The following is an 11,773-nucleotide window of genomic DNA, read 5'->3' as shown; positions in this document are numbered from 1 at the left end:
TGCCTTAGCATTAAAAAAATACCTAAAAACCAAAACCAAAACCCATCAGAATGAGTAAAAACAAAGAGTATATTCCAGCATTCCATCTTCACTGAATATTTTAAGCATTTGCACAGACAGGAATGTTAAATGAAAACGCACACAGCTTTATTCCACAGGGCAGCGTTGGGTGCTTGGCCATCTGCTGAAATGTGAGGCTGCCAGATACCACGGATTCACACCTCGACTCCGGAAATTGAGTTCCCATGGCAAATCCACGCACCTCTTGTGGTGTCTGCATTCCACCAGCCTTCCCTTCACCAGATACATCGCTTTACACTTCGGTGACTGCTAAGCTGGATTTGCTTCACAGTCCCTGAAAGAATCACAGAATCACAGAATCACCAAGGTTGGAAAAGACCTAAAAGATCATCCAGTCCAACCATTCACCTATTACCAACAGCTCCCACTAAACCATGGCCCTCAACACAACATCCAGTCTTTCCTTGAACACCCCCAGGGTCGGTGACTCCACCACCTCCCTGGGCAGTCCATTCCAGTGCCTGACCACCCTTTCTGAGAAGTAATACCTCCTAATGTCCAGCTTGAATCTCCCCTGCTGCAGCTTAAAGCCATTCCCTCTAGTTCTATCACCAGTTACACAAGAGAAGAGGCCTACCCCCAGCTTCAAGCTGCACCAGGGGAGGTTCAGGCTGGACATTAGGAAATATTACTTCTCAGAAAGGGTGGTCAGGAAGTGCAATGGGCTGCCCAGGGGAGGTGGTAGAGTCACCGACCATGGGGGTGTTCAAGGAACATTTGGACGTTGTGTTGAGGGTCATGGTTTAGTGAGAACTATTGGTGATGGGTGGATGGTTGGACTGGGTGATCTTGTAGGACTTTTCCAACCTTGGTGATGCTGTGATTCCGTGGTTCTGAGTCTGGCAGGAAATACATTTCTAGCACCTACTGGAAATTGGCAAGACAACTAATATAGATTGCACCCATTAATGCTCAGAAGCCTACCCAACGTTAATGTTGGTTTTCATAATGTTTCCTGGTACATAAAAGCCATTTTTAAGCTCTTCAATTATTTACCAGGTAGTTAGCTAATGAGCCAGCATCCACTCCCAGATTTTTATCATTGAAACCATGGCACACCTCCAGTGCCCTCACAGCTCAGAGGTCCACATCGAGCCAGAACACAACCACAATACACGTATCTCTGTGACTGCAGCTCACAGACCACAAAGTCAAAGCAAGTCAGGTCCAAAAAGCTGGAAATACATCCAGACCTGATGCTTTCACTAAGTCACTTGTTCATATTTGTTCACTATTTGTCTTGCCTGACCCACCCGGTTCACAGATAGCTCTGGTAGCATCACTGAGCTGTGCTCGCTGGTCCGCAGGCTGATCTTGTACAACAAAAGGCACATCATCATCTCCTTTATCTCATGTTTTGATTCTCATAAGGCATTTTTTTCACTGAATGAGATGCCTCCTTGGGTCCAGGATGTCGGCTTAACACTGTACCCTTTTCTGTGGGGTGCAACAGAAACCACAAAGAGCATTTCTCAAGACTAAACCTCACGCAGTAAAGCTTGCTGCCCTCCCTGCCTATAAGGGGACATGCACATCACCCCTTGAAATGAAGAGGTATCTATAACAACTTCTCCCTTCCAACCTGCTGCCATTTGAAAACCACTTCCTCCTCATCCCTTCTGAAGGCCTTCAGGTTGGTTTGCTTTGATTTTTGGGTTGGTTGGTCAGTTTTTATTTGGGGGAATGACGTGCAGAATCAAACTCTATAACCAGAACTAGGTTATAAAGCAGGTGTGTATTTATTCAGTGCTGGGCACGTGGGGGATCTCTCTTATCATGTGCATTGATAGACAGGAGTATTGGAAAGTAGTAGAGCAAGCATATACATACGCAACACATTTCCAAGAAATCATTACCATATTCATCATTTTTGGGGAACTCATTTACATGCTGTCCCTCCTACTGACATGTGTGCAGTCCGTACTGGGGTCTCACTCCAGTGGTTGTTGGGATGAAGTCAGAAGTCTTCCTCAGGTTGACCTTCCTTCTTTGGCCCAGCTCCTTCACTCAGACCAGTCAAAACCAGTTTTGTTGGCCACCTTTCCCTTATGTTTGCCCAGCTGCATTGCCTTGACTGCAGCAATGTCACCACGTCCCACGGGTCCTTTTCCTCTGACTTTCCCCAAAGCCTGGGATCACAGAATGACCCGGGTTGGAAGGGACCTCAAGGATCATGAAGCTCCAACCCCCTGCCTGGAAGGGCCACCAAGCTCCCACGTTTACTAAATCAGGTTACCCAGGGCCCCATCCAACCTGGCCTTGAGCACCGCCAGGGTTGGGGCATCCACAGCCTCCCTGGGCAGCCCGTTCCAGCACCTCAGCACTGAGGATCCTTCATCTCCATGTGAAAGACCCCTTATTGACCCGATTCTACTTTCAGGGAAGGCTTCACTGCCGATTCCTGCGGCCGCATTTGTTTGCAGAACGCGCTGGAATCTCCCTGTAGGCACATACACCACCAGCTGCTCGTGAGCCAACGGATTCCTCACAACTCGAGCTCTATCGGCCGTCTCTCCCCGCAGTTTTCCCAGCGGGATGGAAAGGAATGGAATTGAAACCAGGCTTTAAATGACCCAGAAATAATGGAGTTTGCAGAATCATCACCCGGGAAAGCAGCACAATGTAACTTTGGGACAGAGGGAAGGGGGGGGGATTTGAGATTTGGGAACGGACGCGTCACATTAATAAGCACGGTGAATGCAGCGCTGTTATCAGTCCCTGTTACCAGCGCAGGGCACGAGCAGCTCTCTCATCCCGGCGTTGCGGAGCGTAACTTCCCGTAGGGATCTTTTCCTCCTCCCCGGAACGAACCGGCCCCGCATCTCGTTTCGCCCCGGCCCTTCTACCGGAGCCCCACGGCGCCTGCACGGCCCCGCCCCAGGCCGGCGGCATGTCGCTGCCCGAGCCTCTGCGGCGCCGCCTGGGCTCCTTCAGCCGCACCGTGTTCACCGACGGCCGCCGCTCCGGCCCGCATTGCCGCAGCGAGCGCGCAGGTAAGCGCCCGCCGGCGACAAACATGGCGGCGGGGGCAGGCGGGGCAGGGGGGAGCCGAGCCTTTCCACGAAGCAAGATGGCGGCGGCGACCGTCACCGGGCGGCCGTGAGGGCGGAGTGCGCTGTGCTTTATAAGCCTGGGCGTTTGTGTAACGCCTCACCCGTAAAGTCCGCTGCTTGTCAGTCACGGAGCGGGCTGCCGGAGCAGCAGAACGAAAAGCATACGTGCTTTTAGAGAACACCGAGAGCAAATGGGAGAACTGAGCCGCTGCTTTGAGCTCAGCAGCCCTCACAGGAGGACAGACCGCGGTGCGTGAAGAGCTGTGCCTCTCAGCTGCCGTTAGAACCTCCAGCTGCAACCAAACACCCCCTTTTCCAAGTCTATAAGGCCCATCCCTGAGGACACGATCCGTATCCATGAGGAGTGAGAGGTTTTCCTTTGTCCAGTTGCCAGGGAAACCTGCAAACAACCCATAGTTTTATCCCTTTGCAGTGACGGGAGCCACGGAAATAAACTGTGTGCACAGGCAGGTTGTGTTCATGGAGGTTAGCATGAATTTCCACCAATAAATCCATTCCAAGGTGATGAAACTCCTTTCAAGGCAGGAGCACTCGTTAACTTCATATAGTTATGGCAGCGTAGCTATGCTGCTGGCTTATGTATCAGTGCCTTGTTCCATGTATCAAACAACACTGAAAAGTGCTCGTTCTCTGGGCTCTCAGAACAGCTTCTCTCTCAGTCACTTCAGTTTTCAGTTGTGAAAGCTCTTATGAGAAGCTCCAGCTGACTGAAAGCAGTGGCAAATGTACCATGGATTTCTGTGAGGTCAGGCTTTCAAGCCTAAAGTTCACCCGCACGTACTGTAGGGAGTTGCATCACATTTGCCAGTGCAATACAGGTTGGCATTTCCCCTTTGTTTTTGCTAGTCTGGAATATAAGCACAAGTTCAGCTTAGGGATAAAAGATGAATTGTAACTTGCTTGTATTCCTGTGCATTCACTCAAAACACAGCTTTAAAACTTGATTAAAAACAGCAATGCTGGGTCAGTTCAACCTTCAGTGTACCCCTCAGTATTTGCATCGTCACAATTTAGATTAGAGCTCTTCGCTTCTCTCTTTTTAAATATGGCTACAAAGCATTGCAATTTCATTTAATGCATGGAACATACAGAGAAGAAATGTGACTTGTAATTAGATGTAATTAATTGAAAGATGAAAACAGAAACCTTAGAACCCTTGGGGTTGGAAGGGTCCTTTTAAGGTCATCTAGTCCAACTCTCCTACAACACACAGGTAGATCATGTTGCTCAGAGCCTGGTCCAGCATCTGTTAAAGCTGCATCTGAGTGCCCTCGCAAACACACAGACTGATTTGATACGAGAGCTGAAACAAATTTAGCTAGACAGTTGGATTGATTTTGAAGTAGCTGTAAATTTTCATTCCTTTGTAGACGTAGTAAAGTGACCATGCTTAAAAATGGGATTATTAAAAATAGATACTGGTTTTCTTGCACTTTCTGTTTCAGTTTAATCAATTCCTACCCCTCACATCCTGTCCTTAAGGTCTGTCCCAGTTCTGTTCCCAAATAGTCCTCCCCTCCCGTCTAGTCTAGTAGCTACCCTGAATAAATACTCCTGCATCTGGCATAAAGACTTCTGGAACAGATTGTACCAGGCTGCATGTGGCTGAGCTGGAAACAGGAATGTCAGACTGAGATGGAACAAAAACAGGTATGGAAATGGCCGGAAGATACAGACAGAGACGGCGGTGTCAGAAGAGGGGTGGTTCTGAGGCTGGAAGGAAAACATGTGGCTGTTGGACTAAGTTCCTATTGAGTATCATCATCGTGACAGGGGAATAAGACTGGAATACAAAGCAGGTCACAGTGAATACTTCCTACATATGTTTAGATGGTACCAGGTGGAGATATACCTGCAGACTTCACTTGCGGAAAATGTAACAAGTAGATCTGTTGGTAATTGAAGTGAATTTGTTGTAATACAAACTTATTAGTTGATACAGCAATAAATGGGTGATTAAAAATGAAGGATTCAATTGGGATGCCCTTTAAAATTTTTCCTTGTTTTTCAGCTTGATCTTTTAAAACTGTGATTAAGTCCTGAACACTGAATTCTGCAGGCTTTAAATTCTGCTTGCCGTTCTCTTCATTGAATCAACACATTTTGTTCCTACCATTCTTTGAAGGACGAATTTTAGCTTGACACATATCTGAAATTCTTTAATCAAGATCTAAAACAGTCACAGGTTTCTTGCAGTGTTACTTCTATCCGTGTTTGTTTAAAGACTCAGAAAACAAGAGTAGGCGTTACAGACCTGGAGTCTAGTAGTAAGTCCCTGTTCAGGAAGGTCATCTACAAAATGAAGATAATCCAATATGTACTCGTCTAAATTCTGTCCACCCTCTCAAGAGCAGCAATTAAATTAGCACTTTATTTCTGCAGTATCAGAATACAGCAGTGCTTGAGCTAAGCCTATCAGTCAAGTTATTGACTGTCTGGTATTTTATAGCTTACCCCACAGTCAGACATTCAACTTGAATTTATGACTACGTGATAAAAACGCTGCATCACGTGAGCTGCAGGTTGTATTAGATGGTTGGAAATAATATAGCCTGAGACAGGAGAGATAAAAAATACTTTTAACATTTAATTTGACTGAAGTGTTAATGCTCTGCTTGAAGCTAAAAAAGAGCATAAACTTTCTGTCAGTTACTGAAAGAAAATATGGAACAAACCAGGAGTGACAAAGACTTCTCTTATCTACAGATAATGAAATACTTGCCAGTTTACCACTACAGATGTCTCTCTATTTCAACGTTTACTTTTTCCCATGTTGGTGGCTCAGCACAGTTGTTATGCTCCAGCTGAAGGTGAGTCCTGAAGGACAATAATGATTTGTAAGTGTACATTTTCTTATTAAACCCCCCCCCAGTACAGAGATAGAGCTCACTGGAGTGAGAGGTTAGTAGGTTTGTTTGAGGAATCCCTGAAACTGGAGTCTCAAGAGTATTTGAAATCTGATATAGCACTGTGAGCTTACAGCAGCATGCAGTGTGTTCATTTAACCTCAGAGCGCGTGTTATGAAGAAGCAGGGCAGAAGCTTTTACTCTTTCCTTCCCTCTAGTATCCAGTCTTGTCAGATTACTACAAATTCATCCTGGTCACAGTTGTGATCCTGACGTCTCTAATAGAAGTGATTCGACTCTACCTGGGATACATGGGCAACCTGCAGGAGAAGGTATGTTACCGTATGTACATTTTAATTTGTGGAGAAGAGCTTTTTACCATTGAGCATAAATGAAGCAGTCTACCAGTTGATCTGAGAGCTTTATGTTGATTAGATGGTTATTTCCAAGCGATAGCATTTACCTTCTATTACCTTGGCATCAGCTTCCAATAACTTTTGTGGATTTCTCCCTCAGAGGTGACCACTCTCACTCCTCAAAGCTGCTTTTTAAAAGATATAATTCCTGTTAAAAACACATGATATGGGCACATTCAACCACCTCACTTTGCCATTTCACATTATGTCCTGCCTTTTGGAAGGTTTATTATTATAAATGGTTTTCTTTACAAATTTTGGTTCACTTCCCCCCCAACCCAATCTCTCACTGCCAGTTTTCATATGGTGTTGTCTCCCTGTTACAGGTCCCTGAGCTGGCTGGGTTTTGGCTCCTGACTCTCCTTCTGCAGTTACCTGTAATTCTCTTCTTGCTATTTAATGAAGGTCTGAAAGTTCAGCCATTGGAAAGATCAGTTAATATCATCTTTGCCCTCTTCCTCATCTTTGAAGTTATTGCAGCCTTTGTCACCCTGAAAAGAATGGTAAACAAACTGGCAATTCACTTCCACCTTAATGAATTCGACAGGCTGGAGGAACACCCCGTGCGTCATCCTTATGGCCCGAGTAAAGAAGAGAACGTAATTCCCATGGCTAGTATGGGTCCATGCTGAGGAGCTTCGTGCAACAAGTTTGGGCTGGGGATCAAGCCCTTAGGGCCTGAGACTCTAACAGAAGCAGGCCTTATGATGCTACAGCTGGGTTCCATTTTGTTGGGTCATTATCTGTATTCCTACTCCAGAGACACTAAGAAATAGATTGTGCCAGCATTAAACCTCAAAGGTGAGCTCTGCTCTGCAAGAAGAAAAAAATCAAAGCCAGTGACGTAAGTTGCTGAGTGGACCGCTTCATTTGCACACTGTTACTGGGTACAGAACCTACAGGGTAGCTTTGGTGGGTTTTACATCTTAAAAAGTCACGTGCCATTTCTAAAGAACACAAGTCTATTTTCCTAACTGTTTGCACAGACGTATTTTGTTTACAATAAATCCTTTTTGTATGTTTGGATTTCCATCGGTTCTTTGTCTGTTCATCCAGGTGCTGTAGGTATTTAGTTAAGCTAAAACAAGCAAGAATCTTGAGGCATAGAAAGAAGAGTAGGGGTGTCAGTGATGAGAGACTACAGCTTGAGGTGGTCTAACAGATAATTTCAGCACTACTAATAAACCAGGGTGGAGTTTTGAAAGCATTCTTTTACTCCAAATGCCTGCACTCCTCCTCTTTGGTTGTATAGATCAAGCCGTTCAAAACGAAGGGTGCAATTTTCTCAGACGGAAGATTTGATAAGTCAGATGTAGCAAAATTATAGACATGGAAAGATTGCTTTGTGTCACTGACTGTCTCTTACAGGCCGCTACACATGCCACAGTTCTCTCGTTTCTGTTTGTATCGATGTCTGGACTGTCTTCTTCGGTTTCGGTAATCGCTGAATGATCATTTTGTTTCTGTCAAGGAGGGATAAAATAAAAGACATTTTTCATCTTAATCCTTAGAGTTTTCAGGAGGGCAAAAGTAAGCAATTTTCAGAGCTGGCACAAGCATCCAGACTGCTTGAAGAAAGGCAAAGAAGTCTGATGTGAAAAAGGCAATATAAATATAAAGACTGTACTTAAAGCTGTTGTATAGTTAAAGCTCATAGAATCTCTAGTGAAAAAAGAAGGTTTGTTTTGTGCCGGAACTCTTCGTTTCTATGCATGAGTGAATGTACAATTCATTCTATTGAATTTCCTTTTCTTGTCTTGTTATTGTAGGCTATATACTACCAAGGCACGTACCCCTTTGTTTTTAAACAAAATGCTTCTACCAACAACAGAATTGGCTGCTGAGCAGAAAAAGAGCATTAGAAACTCCTTGTAAAGACATTCTTAACTGATGCAGTGGGAATATTGTGCATATTCATCTCAGTTACGTTACTGCAAAGTACTGGAGCCAGGGCTGATGAGGTATAGGAGAAACTTGTAGGATCCATTACAATGACAGATAGCGACATAATAGAGCCTAACAGCGCAAACAGAAGCATCATGAACCTCGGCACTTATTTTCCCCAATAACTGTGGAACGTAACTCAAATGTCATAGCGTACATAGACGTACAGTCTTCTCCTGACCCAATACAATGGGGTTAACTCCAGAGACTGCCTTTCTCTGTAGAGAATAGGGTGCAGACCTCCAAGGAGCTCAGCTCCACCAGTAAGAATCTACAGGTGTTAGAGAAATACAGATTGACAGCACAACAGGAAAGCAGAGCACTGCTGGTGTTCAGTGCCTTCCAATAGTTTGTTGAAGAGAGCATACAGATTCAAAGAAAGCAGCATCTTCTCCTTATGCGCACCTGGATGCAGTAAACTAATATCTGAAGAGACAGAGTGATACACCTATGGTAATCAAATCTCTTGCCTGCACTACAGAATGCCACAATCTATGGTTTTGTTGTTTTTTTTTTTTTTAATCCAGTATCGTCTTAAGAAGTTTAAATTTATTCTAACATAAGAATGTAATGAGTGGAAAGGCTTTTGATACCAAATACATCACATACAACATGATAGGGCCAGAAAAAATCAGCCGTGTACTAGTATTGACAACAAGGAACTAGTCTCCAGGGCTAAGGCTGCAATGCCTGATTCATAATCCTTGCTGTTAGTGAAAAGGAAGACAAAGGCTTGGAGGATCAATTGCCGTGCAAGATGATTACCAGAAGCCGAAGATAAATGGATACACACCCCTCTGCTGGAGAGAGAGACAGAATATCGATGTGCTGATACAGGTAACAGCATTCAGATCAACTGTTAGGTCTGCCTGGAAATGCTGAAGGTACAAACCAGTCCAGGACATAAAACTTCAGCGACATACTTGACAAATCCCAGAGCACTGCATTGGCACTACTCAGGTTTCCTAGCAGACCATTACCAGATTGAACATTCCATTAGGAAGCCAACCTGCCACTACCTAACAACTCACATTCCGAATCTACAGCTGCAATCTTTCCATGAGTTTCCCAGTCCTACAACCCAGAGGCAGGAGAAGAAGATGGCAGTAGCACTCAGGAAGACAAAGCAGTGAATGAGGACTTGCAATGAAACTTTCCCTTCAGGTGCTAAATGTCACAGGAGCTGGTGAGTCTTAATATAAACAGAAAATATAGTAGTTGCTTGTAGCACAGCCAGATTTCAGACAGCAAAATAGCAAGTTTCAGAAACTTTCAATAAGCATATTGAAAAAACAGTGACATACATGAGGAGGAGAAAGAACAGGAAGCTTCTACAGAAGGTTCTTATGGCCTAAGTATAAATCAGAAGTGGAGGAACTTCTGTGCATCAGGAACACAGAAACAATAACAGCATTTCTGTCTGAAAGAAGAATAAAAGAAGCTTGAAGAAAAAGATTAGGAATAGTTGCCAGAACAAATTGGAGGCAGTGCACAGAAATTGCAAGGGGTGTCACATGAAAGCTAAGAGTACTTCATAAATAGCCTTCTTTTCGTTACTCAGGTAACTATGAGCAGATGTGTAATAGGAAGCACATATCTGTCTCATCGTGCAAAGCATTCATGAGTGGAACATGAGGATTTAAAATGCAGCAAAGCAGATTGTTGGGGAGCAAAGGTTTTCAGTGTTTTTTTCATAGAATCATAGAATCACAAGGTTGGAAAGGACCTACAAGATCATCTAGTCCAACTGTCCTCCCTTTACCATACCTACAGAAAACCACTAACCCATATCTCCTAGCTCCTTATCCAGACACCCCTTGAACACTGCCAGGGATGGCAACTCCACCACCTCCCTGGGCAGCCATTGCAGTGCCTGACCACTCTCTGAGAGAAAAAGTTCCTTCTCATGTCCAGTCTAAACCTCATCTGATACAATTTGTAGCCATTTCCTGCTCCACAGAAAGGAGGAAGCTTAAGAACATGGGAAAGTGCAGCATAAGTTTGTCATAAAGCGAAATAGCATCTAGACAGTTTTGAGACTAAGGTGTACAATAGCACCTTTTTGTCACCTGCAGTTTGCACGGAGAACCACTGTTTGTTTTTTTATATAATTAAATAACTATCAGTACATTCCCCTTTGAATGGCAGCAAGCTGTGAAGAACTGCACCCTGCATTCATATTACTTGAGCAAGTTTACTGTTAGGAAAGGTCAGCAGACAGCTTGGGAGGAAATTTGTACTGACATTCTTCCTTTAACTGAAGATGAAGTAGCAGCATATTGCCTTAAAATTCTATTTTTAGCTTACTGATCAATTTGAAGATGGATTATTTCTGTTCAAGGGCACCATTGCTGAGCGTCAGCATGTGTTCCTTGTCAAAAATGTATGTTGTAAAAGGATTATTATTACTTTTTTCGATAGTGGGCTGGACTTCTGAGAAAGGGAAATGAAATTTGGAAGAAGCTTTACTTGTGTACCTTGCTTAGGCAGATCTGATAAGGCAGCCCTGAGATAAGGGACAGATTTGATAAATCCAGACAGTTTATAGAAGGAAGGGTGCAGCAATGACCTTTCTATAATCCACTCTGATCATACATTTCACTCTTGCCGTTGTCTCTTATGAACTAGAGTGGAGTTAGCTTTAATCTAAATGTAAACGGTTAATGAAGCTGGTAGAATCAGCACCATTACTCAGACAGTTAAGATAGTCAATAGTAATATTTGATAGCTAGATAAGGCTTCAGACATCATTGATTTTGAAAAACAAATCTTGCTTCTCTAGGACAAAGATCCCATGGCAGATAAAGCAAAGATAAGAAAGAGATCTTCTATAGGAGGAAGGTAAGTCAGTATATAAGGCCAAGAAAAAAACCCTAATAATGAATAGATTCAAGAAGCATAACACTGTGGGGAAAATGAATACGCTGGTGGCAGATGCTTCTGAAAGAATAGAGAATTTATTAAAAGGAAACAAATTTGCTGAGTTACTGTCTTGAAATCTTACAGGATTCGGGGGGATCTTTATTGCACAAGCTAAGCAGGAGCTTACAGGACACAAATCCATGCTCACTGAATAAATACAACTTATACCCATTATGAAAAACATCTTCTACTTCAGATGAGCCAAGGTTTGAAAGTAATAGAAATACCATGTTTGGGAAGCATTTGCTAGCCAAGAAACATGAGCACAACAGGGAAACCATAGAGAAAAGCAGAACAAATCTGGCAGACAGCTACAAAAATGGCCATGCTAACACCTATGGCTTCCCAGGTGGATTGAAGAAGTATTAGTGACTTCCCCCCGAGCATCCAGTAGTAGGGAAAGAGTTCCTGCAGTCTATGAAAGAAGCCACTGTTCTTCTTTAAGGGATAGAAAAGACCCTTCTCTATTCACATTTGTACAGCCATGCC

The 11,773-nt window shown here is 43.8% G+C and overlaps 1 protein-coding gene across 1 annotated transcript; it reads left to right on the top strand.

The window, feature by feature from the left end:
- The first annotated feature begins 1,807 nt into the window (after nucleotides 1-1,807).
- TMEM17 (transmembrane protein 17) lies at nucleotides 1,808-7,613 on the top strand. The gene is made up of 4 exons (XM_072333670.1): nucleotides 1,808-3,074; nucleotides 5,862-5,965; nucleotides 6,221-6,334; nucleotides 6,745-7,613. Exons 1-4 carry the CDS (start codon nucleotides 2,972-2,974, stop codon nucleotides 7,048-7,050), a joined length of 627 nt encoding a protein of 208 aa, XP_072189771.1. The 5' UTR covers nucleotides 1,808-2,971; the 3' UTR covers nucleotides 7,051-7,613.
- Nucleotides 7,614-11,773: the final 4,160 nt, after the last annotated feature.

The sequence above is a fragment of the Excalfactoria chinensis genome, chromosome 3, assembly GCF_039878825.1.
Source record: "Excalfactoria chinensis isolate bCotChi1 chromosome 3, bCotChi1.hap2, whole genome shotgun sequence".
Taxonomy (NCBI): domain Eukaryota; kingdom Metazoa; phylum Chordata; class Aves; order Galliformes; family Phasianidae; genus Excalfactoria; species Excalfactoria chinensis.
This window is presented reverse-complemented; position numbering and strand designations above follow the sequence as displayed.